Source organism: Phyllosticta citribraziliensis, assembly GCF_038025025.1.
Source record: "Phyllosticta citribraziliensis strain CPC 17464 chromosome Unknown J3D65scaffold_5, whole genome shotgun sequence".
NCBI classification, from domain to species: domain Eukaryota; kingdom Fungi; phylum Ascomycota; class Dothideomycetes; order Botryosphaeriales; family Phyllostictaceae; genus Phyllosticta; species Phyllosticta citribraziliensis.
Window position 1 is genome coordinate 1,586,903 of NW_027117342.1, and position 17,686 is coordinate 1,604,588.

Genomic DNA, 17,686 nt, shown 5'->3' on the forward strand with positions numbered 1-17,686 from the left:
GCGACATCCATTGTGCGTCTCTCTCCAGGAAGGGTCTTGTAGTGGGCACGCTGGCAATGTAGTTGGCCAGGGGGAAAGGACAAGGAGAAAAGTTGGGTGTGACGATGATTGTCGTTACTATGTGCTTTAGAGATCTGCTAGGTCTACGCAAGTGATACTTGCCCAGTCAATGCATGATCATTAAAAGAAGGTGGTAAACAAGAGCAAGGCGCGGAGTGCCAATGAAAGCGTGTAAGCGAGTCGATTGTGCTGCACTGAGGCTTGATGACTTCTAGAATCCGGGCAGTGACATGGCTTGCTCCTTTCCCCCTAACCATTTGCAGTCGCTTTATTATAACTCCGGAAACGTTGGGTCACACGCTGAGTCCCTGTGATCCCTCGACTGTCCATGTTTTTTGACCAGTCGTTTTTCATGCTCTTCTCGGAAGGACTACCGGTAGCGCTGCCACCCAACGCTAAACCCCTAGCCACACCAACCGGCGCCACACGCCACAATGACGTCTCATTCCCCGGCTTCTTCTCCAAACCGCCCCCGCAACCAATTTTTCACTGAACGCATTCCGGAGTTTCCTTCTATGCCTTCCTCCTGATTCGGCTCAACCCTGTGACTGTGGCTGCCGTGGAATCGGCAATTGTCTTCAGTACAGAATATATAGTGTGCTTGCATTTGTAGAATTTTCAAGGTTCTATAGTGTAGTGGCTAGCACATGGGATTCTGAGATCTTCAGAGTATTCCCATAACCCCGGTTCGATCCCGGGTAGGACCTTTTGCCTGCTGTTTTGCTTTTTGGTGGGCTGGTGAGCGTTTTGTAGGTAGGATGGGCGTCAATGGTCACTTCCCCATCACTTGATCACTATTCGAAAATGAATTGGAAAGCTATGGAGCGTGGGAAGCGCCGCGGATGTGCATATGGATTGGCGGACCGAAAAGAGATCTCTATCTGAAATCGAACCTCATGACGAGGCGACTTGCTAGGAGTAATTCGATAAGCTGGGTTGTTGGCGTCACTGGCTGCGTAGACTCTGTGTCTTGGCTTGTCCGGACCAGATGATCAAAGAGCTTCGAGAACAAAGAAATCCAAAAGCCTCCAGGGTAGGGACGCGAGGATGACTTTGGGCTCATGATCATTGAATTTGTACGGTGGTCGGACCGGAACGAGTGGAACAGGTAAGCCTTTTGTTTACAGGATTCAAACCTTCTCTTTTGCGTTTGCCTGACACACTTTGGCGCGCAAACGTAGCACTATGGTGGGCGGGACAGACATGCCTAGGGCGGGACGGAGCGGAGCGGAGCGTAGCGGAACAACATCCGTGCGCAAACGACCATCGGCAATGCTCCCCCGCTCGCGTCGCGCCCTCTCAGCCGCGTGGCTCCGACGGTCAACAACTGAATGGCGGTGGCCCCATGGGTCACTCCACGCCATGTGGCTCTGCTAGTCTCTCAACGTCTTCCCAACGAATCGCTACCAGACTATCCGCAAGGTAAGCTATGAGCCGAGCGCCGGCAGCAGCTACGCAAGACAAGCCACTGACCAAGCGTAGAACCACACAGTGGACCGAGTCGTATTCGAGCCGAGAGACGCGCCTCGACTTACCCAGGCGCGACCCAAGCAGCACAGCATGTTGAAGGATGCTGGATGCAGGCTGGTGCAGCGGATCAATACTCAAAGTAATGACCCAAGACGCAAAGCGAGCAATGCCCTCGCAGGAAAATCGGAATATTGCAGGCACGAGTGTTTGGTCTTCCACGTCTACAGGGATCACGAAAACAGCATCGTTTCTGATGCACCTGATGAGCGACCGACATCGGATTATCTATTACATCTACAGCCGTCATGCGGCTTCGCCGTTCTTTCACTTTTTTCGTTCTGTCGTGATCCATCTAGACAAAAGGTCAACCTTGGACGCCAAACTCCTTGCTAAGCAAACACTCAACATTCCTTCCAAATCTTGACGCTGTCGACAATCATCTGCCCGTTCTTCTCCCATGTGGGATACCACTGGTTCCGGGCATCCCAAAAGTCTTTCTTCGCGGTCGGCGAGTTGTCAATCCACGGCTTGCCGGACTTGCCATCAGGAAACCAACCGTTCGTGCCACCAACAGCAACGTTCAAGACCAAGTAGAACTCTTGGTCGAAAGGCGCGTTCAATCCACCGTTGGCCCATGGGTTTGTCAACCTTGTTCCGTTGGTATCCGCTATGGGAAAGTGGCCTTGGTCCCACAAAGGCTTGTCGAACTTCATGTAAAGAACCTGAAGGAGACGGGAATCAATGTAAGTGAAGAGGTATTTCTCAGTCCATTCGAGGCCAAACGTATGAAACTTGTCGCCGTACTGAGAGTGCAGCGCAACTTTGCCTCCGGTTGTCTTGGAATAGCCGTCGTAATCGGAGCTTGGGCCCCAGTGCAGCGTGCCTTGAACGACCTGGTTTCCGCCTCCAGTCGCCTGATAGGTGTAGTTGTTTCCGCGAGACTCCATGATGTCGATCTCTCCGCTGGCTGGCCACGCCCCGTACGCGTTGTTGGTGGGAAGCATCCAGATGGCGGGCCAAAGCCAATCACCCTGCGGGATCTTGGCACGGACTTCGACGCGTCCATACTTCATCGAAGCACTCTTCCTGGTATTCAGTCTCGCACTCCTGACAGGTGGCACGATTGTGCCGTTGGTGACGTTTGTCGCGGCCACGCAGTCAAGGAAAGCAGCCGAAGTACAGCTGCCGGCCTTTGTCAAGTCGATGACTGAGTTCTGCTCCACTAGAGCGGCATCTTGAAGGGTTGGTTTGATGTAAAGTTGACCTAACTATTGTCTTAGAAGTGGTCGAAAGCCTTGTGGATTGGTACTGTTACCGTCTTTGATGAAGAGATTTGACTCATCGGCAGTGGTTTCGTCGAATTCGCCATTGCTGATAGATGTAAGCGACAGCCTTGCGTTGAAGATCCAGAAATGCACTCACCCAAAGCCTCCTAGCCGGACTTCTGTCTCCCAAATCGAAGGATCAATGTGTCCCGATGAGAAGTCTTCGTTGAGAATCGAACAGTATTGTTTGGACGACAGATTCTCCGCGATCTGGAAATAGACGAGCACTCCGCTGATGGCAAAGCCAGCGAGAATACCGATGACGGGAATTATCCACAGCCACTTGTCCTTGGAACTCTTGCCCGAAGCTCGCGGTGTCTCGACGCTGCCTTTCGGAGTTCGACGCGACCTGAAGTAGGGCTGAGCTCCTCCGTTGCCCTGAATGGATGAACGGGAGCCTCCAAAGTTGAATTCGAAGAGCGATGCCGCCGCTGATCCGCTGGCGGTGACCGGCCTGGTCACCGGAGTCGATACAGGAGGTGTAGCAAAGGGATTGACAGGGCCATGACCATGGAAGCCCGGATGCCCAGGAAGAGTGCTTATTCCGCTGGCCATGGATGGATGCCGCGACCGTGTCCGCAGCGAGTCGGCATATGCGTCATCATGAACCATGATGATCTGGTCAACCAAAAAAAGTAGCTGTTGAAAGAAGGAAAAAGATTGGATAGTACACGGGATTTTCTCTAACGCCTAGAACAGGGTCTTATAAACATGGGCAAGGCAAAGGAAATCGCCATTGATATGCCCGCAATTGTTTATCTGGAGTCGTTACTGGGCCAAGCAAATAGCGCGCCCCGGTCGTATCTTTTGCGAGTAGGTCCACGACGGCGCCATGAGCTGGGAGCATTCCGCGCGGCCACAGACGTTTTCTCCGCTTGACTTCCGACGTCCAACACAGCATTCCGATGAACGACATCTAGCGTAGGATCTGGTCTTGAGTCCTGGACAATCAGAACAGCGCTTCGAATACACGCTGCTCGCAAAGTGCTCTGAAGTTTTGTCATAATAGTTTCAACGACCAGCAACAGCCGATAAGAGAGACTGAATACGATACAGCCATACTGAGAGCCACACCGTCGGCAAATCACACTGGTGTCTACGAGAATAGAAGAGACGCACGGTTGTACGCCTGGCTTCAAGGTTGTGGCTGGCTCAGAGAGCTATGGTCTGTTGTGTGTACTCGGAGCCGAGATCTAGATGGTGCATCCGTTGACTTTGCACGTCAGAGTAGGTGTTTTCCCCTTACGGAAGTGGTCTGTCGTCGGTTTGGCGCCGGCCGCTTGACTAGTTCTAGCGTCGCGTCACTATATCTGACCTCTCATCTCCACAACTTCAACACCGTCCCGCGACTACGGCTTGCAACTATCGCCAGGCGCCTCGTGCGGTATGTGCCGGTGCTTCGGATACCCCGAACTGCCGTTGCAAGGTCGCATAGCTCGCATTTGCCTCTTATCTTTGCTGTCAACATGCTAACCCATGGTGCGGCTGTCGCCTTCGACTTGCTCCAAGCTTCTCTTCTGTTTCCGATTTGGGCATCGCTTGTCCGACTTTTGGGCGGAATGTTCTTCAGTCTAGATGTGGTCGTCTTTTTGCGATGTCGTAGACGCTCCCGTTCTGGCCAAACTCGCGCCACCTGCGCTTTATCTTGTCTTGGACCCTGCTAGATGCACTGCTAAGCCACGGTGGTGCCTTTTTGGCCGGGAAACATTGATCGATCAATTGTTTATCGGCTTCTTGGGTGTGTGCCGTTCACCGCGCTCTTGGGGCTTCCGTATTTATCTACTCCTAGTCCTCCGAATTTGGAAGCATACGAGGCCTTGTCTGCTACATCTCTCGTACCACCCCGTTCCATAATTCTTTTTCTTTTCTGAGCTTGTTTTCGATATTATCTCTTTGACGAGGCGTTCTTTCTCCTCTTTCAAACACCTTTGCTTTGGGAAGCTATGGGATACTTTAGGAGCAGCGACAAGCCTACAGAGAAGCCCGCAGAAGCGCCTGCAGACAAGACGATTGGGACACAGTCCTACGACAATATTCCTATCCCAGAGATCCCGCAACACGACACCTCGTCCATTTTTGCACCTGGCTCGGCTTACCACAGCCGCAACGGGTCATCTGCTGGTCTATCAACACACTCTCAGAGCTACCGGGACTCTGCATTCATCCACGACATTCGGCATGCGGTCATCATCAAGTAAGCTTCCACTTCTCATGATCATGATTGTACCAAAAAACTGATACTGATACTTTCCCTAGCCATTTGTACGAGCGTCAAGTCTCGTCACGATGGATTCAAGACTTTAGCGGTGTTGCCGAAGGCTGTTTGTTGAAGAAAGCTCGCGGCGACTACATCTGCTACCCAGAGAGCTTGATTGAGTCGACTTTGGCCCAGTCAATAGCAACGCTGAACGTCCAGGTAAAATCTTTCAGATCCAGTCCAGGAGTAATGCGCTAACCTCTTCGCAGGCGGCCTTGACTGTCAAGAGCAAAGTCGTCTCCACCTACATTGAGCGAGCAACTGACTCCGAAATCCCGATCAAAGATGGACTGAGAATCCAAATCATACCCACCATCGAGGAGCTCGTGTATGCTAGGAAGCACCAGTATGCGGCCTTCATTGCCTCGGAATCCATGCTAGTCGTGTGGGATGACAACCCCCCGAACCTGCCAAGCAGGGCAGAGGCCATCCAGTCTGATCTCCTCAAGTCTGCGCTCGATTCATACGAGCACGGTCTACGGGAAAAGGGTCCAATCGTCGCCGAAGAAGAAGTTGATGCCGAAGCTGGCACCGAGAAACCTCGCCCGACAATGTACTATAACACGATCTTGACGGGTTTCAGTTTGTGTCTGCTTGTGGTTCTTTCTGGCCTTGGTTGGGCAACAATCGCGAAGGAGGTCTTGCTACTTCGCCGATATGCGTCTCTTGCTTTCCTGGCCATGATTCCGATCAACTGGTTCCTCGCCATGGTAAGCTTCCTCCCAGTCATGGTAAGCTTCCTCTGACTGACATCGATGCAGTTCTTCACGACAGTTGTCGTGTGCGCCTTCGCTCGACTATTCGGTCCCGTCTCGTACTTGGACACGAACTCCAAATTCTACAGTGCGAAGCGGCCAGTGACGAGGCTTCAAAAGTCGCCGGATGTGCCACTTCCTCATGTCACCATCCAATGTCCTGTCTACAAGGAAGGTCTCAACTCCGTCATCCAGCCCACTGTCCGATCGATCAAGAAGGCTATTTCGACCTATGAGTTGCAAGGTGGAACGGCCAATATTCTGATGCACGATGATGGCATCCAGCTCATCAGCGAAGAGGAGAAACAAGCCCGCATTGACTTTTATACTGATAACAACATTGGCTGGACGGCAAGACCCAAGCACGGTGCCGATGGATTCGTACGCAAAGGCAAGTTCAAGAAGGCTTCAAACATGAACTTTGGTCTCAGGCTCTCCAACCTGGTCGAGGAACGCCTCAACAAGGTCGAAAGACACGACAAGTGGTCATCTCGGGATGAGAATGAAACATACGAAGTTTGCCTTCAGGAAATTTTGGAGGAGGAGAAGATTGCTTGGGCTGCCGGCAACATTCGCGTTGGCGTACGTTTGACCAGTTCTGATTCGACCCCGTGGCTTAGCTGACTGTTTGCAGGATTACATCTTGATCATCGACTCGGATACCGAAGTTCCGGAAGACTTCCTCCTAGATGCTGTGAGCGAAATGGAGCAGAGCCCAGACGTCGCCATCATCCAGTTTGCATCTGGCGTTATGCAAGTGTCATGGGACTTTTTCGAAAACGGCATTACCTTCTTCACAAACCTCATCTACTCTGCTATCAACTTTGCCGTTTCGGCAGGAGATGTGGCGCCGTTTGTCGGGCACAATGCCATCCTCCGCTGGTCCGCAGTCCAACAAGTTTCCTTCATTGACGAAGAGGGCGAAGAACGCTTCTGGAGCGAGACGTCCGTCTCGGAAGATTTCGACATGGCACTCCGACTGCAGATTGAGGGCTACATTGTCCGACTATCCAACTGGGCCGATGGAGGTCTCAAGGAAGGAGTGTCACTCACGGTGTACGACGAGCTTGCGCGCTGGGAGAAGTATGCCTACGGCTGTAACGAGCTTGTCTTCAACCCTCTCTACCAGTGGGTCTACAAGGGACCTTTTACCAAGCTGTTCAGGACTTTTGTTGGATCCACAATGCCCCTGGCATCCAAGCTCAACATCATCTCCTACATTGGCACCTACTACGCCATTGGCTGTGCCTGGATCTTCACCCTGATCAACTATGTTGCCATTGGAGAATACAACGGATACCTTGACAAGTGGTATACTGAGTCTTGGAAGATTTGGTTGTCCGTCGTTGTCGTTTTCAGTCTCGTGGGTAATTTTACTCTAGCCGTCGAGCGGTACCGTATTGGACAAAAGGGGTTCCTCGCTGCAAGTGCGTAACTTACCCATGATATTCCCCTTTCGACTTGACCGACGATTTCTAACTATACTCCAGTCTTCGAGAACTTCAAGTGGCTTCTTATGTTCGTCGTCTTTTTCGGCGGTATCTCTCTCCACGTCTCCCAAGCCATCCTGGCGCACATGTTCAGCATCGACATGCAATGGGTAAGCATATCTACACACATCCACGCGTACATCCTCGCTAACGCAAGATCTCACAGGGCGCAACTGCAAAGGAAGTCGAGCGATCGAACTTCTTCCTCGAGGTCCCCAAGATTGCAAAGCGCTTCAAGTGGTCGATGCTGTTCTGCCTTCTCATGATTGCTGTCATGATCGTCATGGCCATTGGCCCCTTTATCCCCTGGAGCTGGAACATCACCGAGTTCACGGCAATCTTCCCCCTCGCCATGATGGTCGCCAGCCACTTTTTGCTGCCCATCGTCTTGAATCCCAGCTTGATGGCATTTACATTTTAGAGACTGGTGCTGCACCTTTCCGACCCAAAAAATACATCGACTCGGTCTGTCCTTCAGCGCATTTAGAATTTTGGCGCTAGATTAGGAGTCCCGGTTTTCTGTGGGCGGCTTCTTCGTTATGACATCAAGATCTTTTCCTTTCTATTTTCACAGTTACTTACTCTTATAGACATTGCGCTTGCAGCGCGCATCAATTTCTTTACGTTGTGGCCATGATGGCGGAAAGGCCTTCGAAAGAGGATTAATACGTAGTAATTTCTTCAGACCATATCTTCTCTTCGTCTCTCTGTCTCTCCGTTTCTTTCCTGGTCTTCATCTTCATCTTTTCTTCTCCTGCTGTTCAATACCTTCCCAACCAGTCAGATTGTTTCATGTCCGCAGATGAAAAGGAATCAGCGGAAAGACGAGCAAGCATACACACACCATAACAGCTCGCAAGGCCAAAGCAAGGTTCCAAGAAGTACACCGTCATCACAGCGGCACACTCGCGGCATTTTCTTTCCAAAACGCACACCGTTTGCTCAACAAGGCAATGTCGTGCGTCTCAAAAGAATCGCTCTTGATCACCCACTCCTGTCCCGACTGCAAAGGTGGCACCGCCGTGTACGGCTTCTTGGCCGCACCAGATTGCGGTGGTGGTCCTTGCGCGTTTGGGTCGCCTGTCTGGAAGAAACTACCAAACGCTCCCGCGTAGCCGTGGTAGATGAACGGGTCTGTCTGCTGGATCTCGTTGACCTGATTCCACTGTCAAAAAGTGGAGGTCAGTGAGTTGTCCATATTAAACCATATTGTTGCTTGGGAGCCCCCAATCGCCCCCAGGTTGAGATGCACGAAGAGAATGGAGATAACAATACGCACGTATATGGTGTCACTGCCATGCTTGGCCGGACTGATCGTGTACTCGCCCAGATACGCCTTGCTACCTTGTGTAGCTTGAGCAGCCTGAGCAGCCCAAAGGCCCGGACAAGCCAAAACCGAGTCTCTGAAGATGAGACCAGCGCGTACACGGGTGGAATCCAAAACAGTATTCTCTGCCTGGCCGTCGAGGGGATACAGGGCTTTCACAGCCGCGATATTTGCATCGTTGAACCGCGGCAGGTAGCCATGCAGCCAGGCGTCAAGGGCGGGATCGTCCTTGTCCCTGCCGCTCCCCGAAAGACTACTAGGAAGGAAGTTTTCGCCCTCGTGCGTGTTGTACATGGCCCATACTGTGGTTCCAGGGGCCAGCGTGGCCAAGGAGCTGAGTGGCGCGCGGAGAAAGTCGCCGTCGACCACGGGCGCCCAGTTGAACGAGCTGGTTGTGTACGTATTGGCGGCACTGATTTGCAACGCAGCTTCGCGCAGCTTCTGCACGTCGGCGGCCCGCAGGCATTCGAGGCTTTCCTCGGGGTTTCCAGCGCAACCCGCCAGGCTGGCCAGCTGTTCATACAGCGCTTCGGCCTCGGGCTCGTCGTAGCGGTACGTCTTTGGCCAGAACGGCGAGCTTGCCAGCGCGCGGTGGAAGAGCTTGGGACCTGAATTTTGTTGCAGTGCTTGCGCAGCTACCTGTCCGATTACCGAACCGGCGCCTGCGGACTGGCCCCAGATGGTCACATCGTCTGGGTCTCCGCCAAATGCTGCAATGTGCTTCTGAACCCATTCGAGCGCGGATCGCTGATCAAGAAGGCCGACGTTCAAGTCGGCTGTTGGAGAGTCCTTGACATGCCGACCAGGCAGGAAGCCAAATGCGTTGGTGCGGTAGTTGGGATAAACGACGACAAAGTCGTTGGCCGGGTCTACCTTCAAAATGGGGTAGGCGGACGGCGGCAAAGTGAAGCTTGCGCTGCCTCGAATGAAGCCACCGCCGTAGAAAACCACAACCACAGGGCGCTTTGGGCGGGTCTTGGTGTCCCAGGGTCGCGAATATATTCCCAAGTAGAGACAATCTTCGGAGCCGCTGTTCTCTCGCTGCGGGCACATGTCAAAGTCCTGGTCCGTATCGTACACCACATTCTCGGGTATGGCCGCTGGTGGTTGCGGCGCGCGGAATCTGTTTGCTCCAGCAGTCGATGCACCAAAGGGAATCTTGCGGAAATACGCAATGTTGTACGTTTTGTCGTATTTGCCTTGGAACTTGCCATAATCCAAGGTCACGAGAGGGTTCTCAGCGGCTCGAGACAGACATAAGAGATGGAGCAAAAGCACTAGTTTCCTGAACATTACGACTTGACAAAAAGACTGAGGACGCGTTTTGTCACTAGAATCGTGTATACGTACATCTTTATGTTCCTGCAAAGAATGAGTGCAGACGATTCAACGGGCATTGACACGTCTGCAGCTTATCAGGACCACGGATTATTTTGAGGTGTCACGCACGACTTGATTTCAGGCTCAAAGGTCTTATTTCTCCGCGATGCGCATCGACAGCCCCGCGTGGCGCCCCGCACGACCACTAGACTTTCGCGGGAATGCGTATTCGGAACAAGTCATCAAAAGAGCGACGACTTCGCTAGTATTTGCGCCGATGGGAATGCACGATGTCAAGGCCATCTAATCTGGCTTTGGTTTTGCTTATTTCTTTCAACGCCCTTGGTCCGTGGTACGCCGCCACAGGTTGTGATAACAAAATTAGCTTTTCGATCACACCTATCGTGATTAAAACCGGGGAACGCCGTTGCTACTGGGAAAATCGTGGACTAGCGAAATATTCACTTGCTCTCAAAGTACTCCTCAATCCTCTCGATAATGTCAGCTTTCTTCCCTACAACAGAGACGTGCTTCGCATGTGCCCAGTCTTTGAGGTTGGCCACTGTAAACTAGGAACGGTTAGCCTTCAACTTAAAAGGTATTCCCATGTTGTCACCACTTACCTTGTTCAGAGTTCCCTTTTCCCAAGCCTTCTTCATCTCGGCATCGTCAACTCCACCCGCACTTCCATTCTTACTGCCAGCACCGTTTTCGGTCTTCATTCGTTTGGGGACGGACTTGGGAAGGTCTTCCTCTGCTGTCCTCTTCTTTGAGACTGACCAGACGTTGAATTCTTCGTCCACGAGTTTGCCCCAGCTGACAATCTGTTCGCCAACACGCTTGATAATCTGTCTGTGCCTGGGAATCGTCTTATCCTCTGGCTGCTCCGGCAGCTCATCCTCCAGCGCAATCGCTTGCAAGATGCGATAGAACCACTGCAAGCTTGGATTTGGATACTTCGCGGGATCGTACTCGCCCTTGGGCAGGGTGAGGTTCTGGACAATCTCGCGCATGTAGTCGACGGTAGTGTCTGGAGCCCGCACCAACGTCGTCTCTGGGATCTGGCGAATGTCGTCAACATATGGGAGAGGAATGGCCCAGAGACCTGGTGGACGGATCTGCTCGTTTCTATCACCGAGCTTCTCGGCCCCTGGAACAAGCGCCGCGAGTGTGGGTACGGCGTTGCGACGAGGAATGAACCAAGCCAAGCCGAACTTCTGGTCCTTGAGCAGCTTTTGCTGGAGCGCAGAAAAGACGCGCGTGGATCCAACAAAGTCGGATTCGGAAGGGTAAATTAATGTAGGTGAGCGCAGGTTCGCCCAGTCGGGAAGGCAGGCCATGGGCTTGAAGCCAATGATTCGGATGACAGGGTCGCCAAAGTAGCGGATCTTTTTGGTTTCTTCTTCGGTAAAGGCAATGCTCTCACCGCCGAATTTGTAAGCCTTTCGAATCTCTTCTTTCTTGATCTCGCGGGCTGTGTCTTCTGCGACTCTTGAGGACGAGCCTACTGCGATTTGTGGCTTTTCGCCATTCAACCAGATGTAGCAGCTCCGTACCCTCTCCTGACGTTTGATCAAAATGTAGCCTTTGACACCAACCTTCAAGCCTGGGCCAATCTCGAATGGAAGGCTGAAAAGCGCTCGACGAGGGACAGCTTTGGAATTGATGTTTGAAATGAGAGACTGGAGAAGGTTGATACCTTCACCTCTTTCGAGGGGCTGGGCCGTGTTTGTCACTGGAGCTGGGGCCTCAAGGTCGCCTAATGGCGGACGGTAGACAATGTTCTGCGCACGTTAGTCTAGCCTTGGTGGAAGGCGAACATAAATCTTACATCGTAAAACTTCGTTCTGTCAAAGCCACGATCTGGATGCGAGATAGGGAAGAGCTCGATGACGACGCCCAAATCATACAAGTCCTTGGCTCTGACAGCTGCAGCGGAACACAAACTCTTGTCATCAGCGTGAGGGTTGTCGTTATCAGTAACAAGAAACAATCTCCTGGACGAAAAGTTGGGTGCCTTTGTCGTAAAGATTTGGTTTGCGCAAAAGAGGACATTGGCCATGGAGACAGGCTCCTCTGCTGGAACCAGCAACTTGTGTGCTTCCTCCTCATCCTCAACGAGATTCCTCAGCCTCTTGACGTCCAGAGCTGCAGGAACCTCTAGGTCTGTCAACAGGTAGCAGTGTGGGTATGCAAGTCCTCCTCCATTGCCAGATCCTTCATCCTGAAACCTTGACTCTTCGGTGCCGAAAAGCAAGACTCCCATCATGTCGGTGGGATGCGAGATGATGCGTTGCTGCATGAGCTGATAGGCACATTTGAGGGCGGCAGATGTGGGAGAGTCGCGATCGGCTTTCTTCGCGTCGGAGAGAGACGGCTTCTTGAGCATGGATTTGCTGACGTCGATTGCGAATAGCACGGCATCTTTGACGGTCTTGTAGCCCTGTGCTTCTTGTGAGCTTCAGCAGCGTAGCTTGTAAGAGAGGACGTACGGTCTCGTCGACGGCTTCCTCGTCCTCGTCATCTTCCTCATCTTGTTTGTAGCGATCTTGCGGGTCTGCCATGGCGACTCTATCTCAGGGGCGGAGGTTGGATGGACGGGTACGTTGCAAGAGCAGCAGCACCTTAGGTTTGTCGCGAGACGCGGACGTCATTCTGGGCGCGACGGGACCTGGAAGGCAGCAGCAAGGGCACGGGCCACACAAACGCGCGATCATGTGCTGACTTAGTCATCAACCGTCCAATTATTCACCTAGCTTGCGATGGCGAAGCAGTCTAACGCTAGACCAAGACCAGCATCTTTCTCTCCCATCAAAACACCGCCCACCTCCACTGCACTTCACACTATGCTGCAGGTCACATCGTTGAGATCACATCCGGATACGTCTCGGTACTACGTCATCATGGCCAGGCGAGACCCTCCCCGCTCTGTTTGGCCCCATGTTGAAACTTCTTCGCCAAAAGATATCTTACCACCTGCTTCAAGACACTTTTTCCATTTAATATGCTATGAATCCCTCGCATTCATTGACGACGAGCGGCCATCCCCTGACCCTTTGCCGCTCATGTTCAAAGCTTGATTTTGCAAGCCTCACGAGACCTCCAATACCTTGTCGGAAGCCGCTTCCTTGCGACACGGCACTCGAGGATGAAGACATCATAGTTCACGCGGAGGAAGAAAATCCGAAACACTTGCCGCTTGGTTCCTTGGATGAGATTCGGAGCCGTCGTTATGAATGCGGGCTGTGTTCTTTAGTCGCCGATTGCCTAGACCAGGAACCTTCCGATGCGGCAGGAACTTGTCGCCTCATCGAGCACACGGAGATTTGCTCTTTTGAGCTTCCAGACGGATTCCATGCCTCTGCTCCGACTTTTGCGCATTTTCATTACACTCGCCCAAGTGTTCTTTTCGATCCCTCGAGCACGAACAATTTCCAAGGACCTGTTCTTCCATGGGAATTAAAAAGGGCGAGCAAGAACCGAGCGCAAAGAATCATTCAATTTCAGATCAAAGCCAACAACAAAGGTCACTCTACCTCTCGAAGCGAAGAGCAAAACATCATCGATGGACTCGGTGGCAGACAGGTCACCGAGCAAGTCGATGCATACTTGCTCAAGACTTGGCTTCACCTGTGCGAAGACCATCATGGACCACAGTGTAGGGAGCCTATGCGTTTTCCTTCGACACAGGAGACCGGACCTGCATTAGTGATCGACGTGACAGAGTCTTGCATTATCGACACACCCTTGAGCTGCAGATACGTTGCATTGTCCTACGTCTGGGGATCAGCGTCAGTGTTCAGACATTTGAAAGAAAACTCAGAGAGGATTCGAAAGCCGGGCTCGTTGGAAGAAGTGCAACTGCCTGATACAATCCGGGACTCGATGCTACTAGTCCGAGAGATAGGCGAGCGCTACCTGTGGGTCGACTCCATCTGCATTATCCAAGATGATTTCAAAACCCAACAGTCCCAAATTCAGCGCATGGGGTCCATTTACTCCAAGGCTATCTTTACTATTGTCGTGGCTTTCGGCGACGGTGCCAACAGTGGCTTGCCTGGCATCCGCCCGGGAACTCGGAAGCAAGTGCAGAAAAAGCTGTGTATTGCTGACAATGAGCTGCTAACTGTCATTGACAACGATGACGTAAACGAAGGTATCGAAGACTCGATCTGGGCGATGAGGGCCTGGACCTTCCAAGAGCGACTTCTTTCCAAGAGGGTTCTTGTATTCACCGAGACACAAATCTATTGGAACTGTCGCTCAGCTGTATTCTCCGAGGAGTTTGCAGCAGAACAAATCAAGAATGTTTCGTACCATCACCTGTCTATCGGTCAATCGTACCTCCACCGCGATATACCAGACCAGGAATTGGCCCCAGGCGAGTTTTGCGAACTATATCTTTACATTTGCGCGGCGTATCTTCAGCGTCGGCTCACTTACCAGTCCGACATCCTCAACGCTTTCGCTGGAATTGCAGAGATTCTCTCCATGCGCCAGAACGACATCTTTATCTGGGGACTTCCCCAGGCACACTTTTCCGATGCGTTGACGTGGAGGTTTACCGGATACCACACGCGTCACGGCGAGAAAATCCCTATCATGACACCCAACGGCCACGATCCCGAAAACATCTCGATCCCGTCTTGGAGCTGGGCAGCTTGGTCTGGCGAAGGCAACCTTCCTTGGCTGGGGACTGGGTGGTTGAATCCGTGGGCCCCCAACGGTATCGAGACAACAGCCGTGATCAATTTCAACATTGTGGGTAACGCGGGCAAGTTGGTCAGAATCCAAGAGAGACTCCCCGCGACTCACGGCCACACCAAATCAGAGCGCCTACTTGCCATGTGGAGGGATTTTGATCATCGGAATGACACACTAGGCCACTGTTGTGACATCACCTTGAGCATCGGCCAAATTCACTGTTGGACCAGCATGGCAAGACTCCGCGTCGTCCGAAAGGAAGTGGAGAAGCCACAGTCATCGGAGTGCGACATCTATCTCGCAGAAGATGACCCCGACCTCCCCGCGGATGAGTGGTTTCTGTCAGGCATGAAAACAGACTCGACGTCACACATCCATGGGGAGATATTGGAGCCAAACTCCAAACTCCGGGCTCTGAAATCAGAAACTTACAGCAGCGGGGTGGATTTGATCTGGCTTGATTTTGTAGTAGTAGCAAAGACAGAGGCATACGACTCGGAAAGTGCAAGCTTGAAGCTCCTTGCCGTGGAGTGGAAGGACGGTGTTGCCCATCGTTTGGGCCTTGCGTCGATTCTGGAACCGGCATGGATAAGCGTGAAGAACAGGCAATGGAGGCATGTTGTTCTGGGGTAGGACCAATGAATCACCAGATCGCAGGAACTTCAACGTAGTGCCCCAGTTCTGGACCCAACCTAAACTCGGACGCTGAGGCCAAGAGCCAGTCGACGGGACGGCCCGCTTCAAGAAGACAAGGAGGGAAAAAGAAACACCTGTTAGTGCTCTGTGCGTAGAGATTTCATCCAACGCATGATTAGACTAGACCTTGACTCCGGACGAGTGTCAAACAAAGGGAACGGCGAATGAGCTCTATTATGAGTAGATGCTGGTCGGGAGGCTTTGGGATGAACGGACCGACCGTCCGGGCATGCGGTCCGAGTTGCCATGGCAAGGACGAAAAATAGGACCGGGTGTTTTGCAATGAAAAGACACCACTCACCATTGTCCCCTTGCCCGAGTCATCAATGAGCCAGCAGGTCGAGGGCTTAGCGAAAGCACTGACCCACGTTCACGACGCCCTCGTCACTCTCGACTGGCATCTTATTCATCCGCTCCATGCCACAAATGTTCCTATGACAGGCTGACAGAGGAGAAACCCTCCGAACATGATTGGATTCTCCTTCAATCTCGGCGTAGGTCTCTTGCATCCGTTTACCAAGACAATTGCCGGCTGTTGCAGCCTCGACCGCTTGGACGCCCTGTTTCACCGACAGTACGCGACCGACGATCATGTCAATATGTGCCTTTGCTGCGTCCAGAAGAAACGCGACAGCCGAGAGGCGCTGCTCCAAACGTCTCCAAATGACCATTCCTCCGTCACCTGCTACTTCTGACTGTTGAAGCTTCTATTTCTTACTGATTTGTGCTTCTTATAGGGCTGCGTGGTCCGATTCCCTCCTTTTCAACGGTCAACAATGTTTCATCGTCACATCCGTCTCCTGTCGGAGGACCGTGGGGCAGCTTTATTCACTCTCCTTATGTGGCTGCCTCAAGTATATACACTTCGCAGCGTTCCAACCTGAACCTCATCGTCACTCGGCACTGGCTGCTAACTTGCTACACTCTTTAATTCTTTCACACCATCCTTCCTTGGTCCCTCAGTATGCGTGCTGCTATTGCCCTCGCTATCCCCACTTTGGCGGCCGCCTTGCCGTACAACCCGTTAAGGAGCCTCTTTAAGCGCGAGGACAGCTGGGGCGGTGCCGTGTCTCTCGGACCAACTACTTCCACCATCAAGCATGCGGTCACTACCATTTTGCCCGGAACTCCACCCTCGTCCCAGGCCGGCGAGCTCTTCCTCTGGCCAGGAATGAGCAACGGCACTGGTGACCTTGTCCAGACCACCCTTGAGCAGTGGTCTAGTGGCAACTCTTGGTGCGGTGCTTCCAGCGACCAGTGGTGCGTCCGCGCCTCTCTGTTTGGCAGCTTCGGTCAGAAGGACGGCAACGCCTCCGCAGTCAGCGGTGACCAGAAGGTCAAGATTGAGTACGTCCTCGAGGACGACAACGACACCTGGACTCAGTAAGTTGAATTCATCCATGAACATGCGCCCAAAGCTTACACACGGTAGGCTCGTCACCGACGCCGACACTGGCGAGCAGCTGTCAACTTTCTCCTACAAATCAGGTCCTTACATGACCGGCTACGGCACGGGCACTGAGTGCGACGACTCCTGCACTCCCACCGTCTCGGATCAATGTGAGTTTCTGAACTACCATCGCTGTGTCTCTCTGACTTGCTCTTCAGACTACTACAACACCACCCTGACGCTGGCTTCCGCCGACACTGCTTTTGGTGACACAATTGCCACCTCTGGCACTGCTTCGTACAAGGGACTTGCCTCCTCCGAGGGCGGCGCCGTCTGGACTATTGACGAGATCTACATTCCCGCTGGAAAGGCTTCCAAGAGAGGTCTTTTGTAAACATCAATCCACGTCGACAACATAATGGAAAAGAGCTGGACACTCCTGTAAATAAAATCAAATAGCACGCTCACAGAAATGCAGATCAATACTGCAGAGATGGAATCGTTGGTGGATGCCCGGGTAAGATTAAGTGGGAGCATTTAACATTCTTGTCTCTCTGAAAGATTGAGCGCCCGTTCTTGAGACCGCATGCAAAGACTCTATGCTTCGAAATTTACTTTGGCCAACGGAACGCCTAACTTAGAGCTAGCCTAAATGGGAAGGCAACCTCGATATCCGTTAATCCTCAGAAACATGACCACCATCCAAGGATGGCTTGAGTGGTAGTAAGGTTTGGGCACATCAAGACTTCACCATCGAAGAATGTGCCGTCTGGAGGAAGATGTGTCCCGACGAAAGATAAAATACATGGTCAAGAGCACGACGCGGATGCCGACGCTGTTAAGCGCGTATATCCGAGGCGGTTTGGCGATTTGCCGAAAAGGGGCAAGCACC

General features: G+C 52.4%; 6 protein-coding genes and 1 non-coding gene across 7 annotated transcripts; 4 read left to right on the forward strand and 3 right to left on the reverse strand.

Moving 5' to 3' along the window:
• The first annotated feature begins 682 nt into the window (after positions 1 to 682).
• J3D65DRAFT_t58 lies at positions 683 to 767 on the forward strand. The gene has a single exon. It is a non-coding gene; the product is annotated as a tRNA-Gln (tRNA).
• A 1,164-nt stretch (positions 768 to 1,931) lies between these two features.
• On the reverse strand, positions 1,932 to 3,467 carry J3D65DRAFT_676619 (beta-1,3-glucan-binding protein; the record flags this gene model as incomplete). Its single annotated transcript, XM_066803616.1, has 3 exons — positions 1,932 to 2,794; positions 2,846 to 2,901; positions 2,953 to 3,467. 3 exons carry the CDS (start codon positions 3,465 to 3,467, stop codon positions 1,932 to 1,934), a joined length of 1,434 nt encoding a protein of 477 aa, XP_066656260.1.
• Positions 3,468 to 4,746: 1,279 nt separating this feature from the next.
• Positions 4,747 to 8,138, forward strand: J3D65DRAFT_588244 (glycosyl transferase family group 2-domain-containing protein). Its single transcript, XM_066797775.1, has 7 exons — positions 4,747 to 5,049; positions 5,112 to 5,271; positions 5,322 to 5,822; positions 5,874 to 6,449; positions 6,502 to 7,294; positions 7,358 to 7,467; positions 7,524 to 8,138. The coding sequence occupies exons 1-7, from the start codon at positions 4,799 to 4,801 to the stop codon at positions 7,776 to 7,778; spliced, it is 2,646 nt and encodes an 881-aa protein (XP_066656261.1). The 5' UTR covers positions 4,747 to 4,798; the 3' UTR covers positions 7,779 to 8,138.
• J3D65DRAFT_695038 (putative carboxylesterase) lies at positions 7,835 to 9,977 on the reverse strand (the record flags this gene model as incomplete). Its single annotated transcript, XM_066803991.1, has 2 exons — positions 7,835 to 8,522; positions 8,637 to 9,977. 2 exons carry the CDS (start codon positions 9,975 to 9,977, stop codon positions 8,250 to 8,252), a joined length of 1,614 nt encoding a protein of 537 aa, XP_066656262.1. The 3' UTR covers positions 7,835 to 8,249.
• A 488-nt stretch (positions 9,978 to 10,465) lies between these two features.
• J3D65DRAFT_552652 (protein Ku70) lies at positions 10,466 to 12,568 on the reverse strand (the record flags this gene model as incomplete). The annotated part of the gene is made up of 4 exons (XM_066797087.1): positions 10,466 to 10,573; positions 10,628 to 11,788; positions 11,836 to 12,447; positions 12,497 to 12,568. The coding sequence occupies 4 exons, from the start codon at positions 12,566 to 12,568 to the stop codon at positions 10,466 to 10,468; spliced, it is 1,953 nt and encodes a 650-aa protein (XP_066656263.1).
• Positions 12,569 to 12,796: 228 nt separating this feature from the next.
• On the forward strand, positions 12,797 to 15,800 carry J3D65DRAFT_622449 (heterokaryon incompatibility protein-domain-containing protein). Its single transcript, XM_066800072.1, has one exon. It carries the CDS (start codon positions 13,014 to 13,016, stop codon positions 15,339 to 15,341), a length of 2,328 nt encoding a protein of 775 aa, XP_066656264.1. The 5' UTR covers positions 12,797 to 13,013; the 3' UTR covers positions 15,342 to 15,800.
• A 422-nt stretch (positions 15,801 to 16,222) lies between these two features.
• On the forward strand, positions 16,223 to 17,328 carry J3D65DRAFT_335314 (uncharacterized protein). The gene is made up of 3 exons (XM_066795445.1): positions 16,223 to 16,787; positions 16,837 to 16,964; positions 17,013 to 17,328. Exons 1-3 carry the CDS (start codon positions 16,369 to 16,371, stop codon positions 17,186 to 17,188), a joined length of 723 nt encoding a protein of 240 aa, XP_066656265.1. The 5' UTR covers positions 16,223 to 16,368; the 3' UTR covers positions 17,189 to 17,328.
• Positions 17,329 to 17,686: the final 358 nt, after the last annotated feature.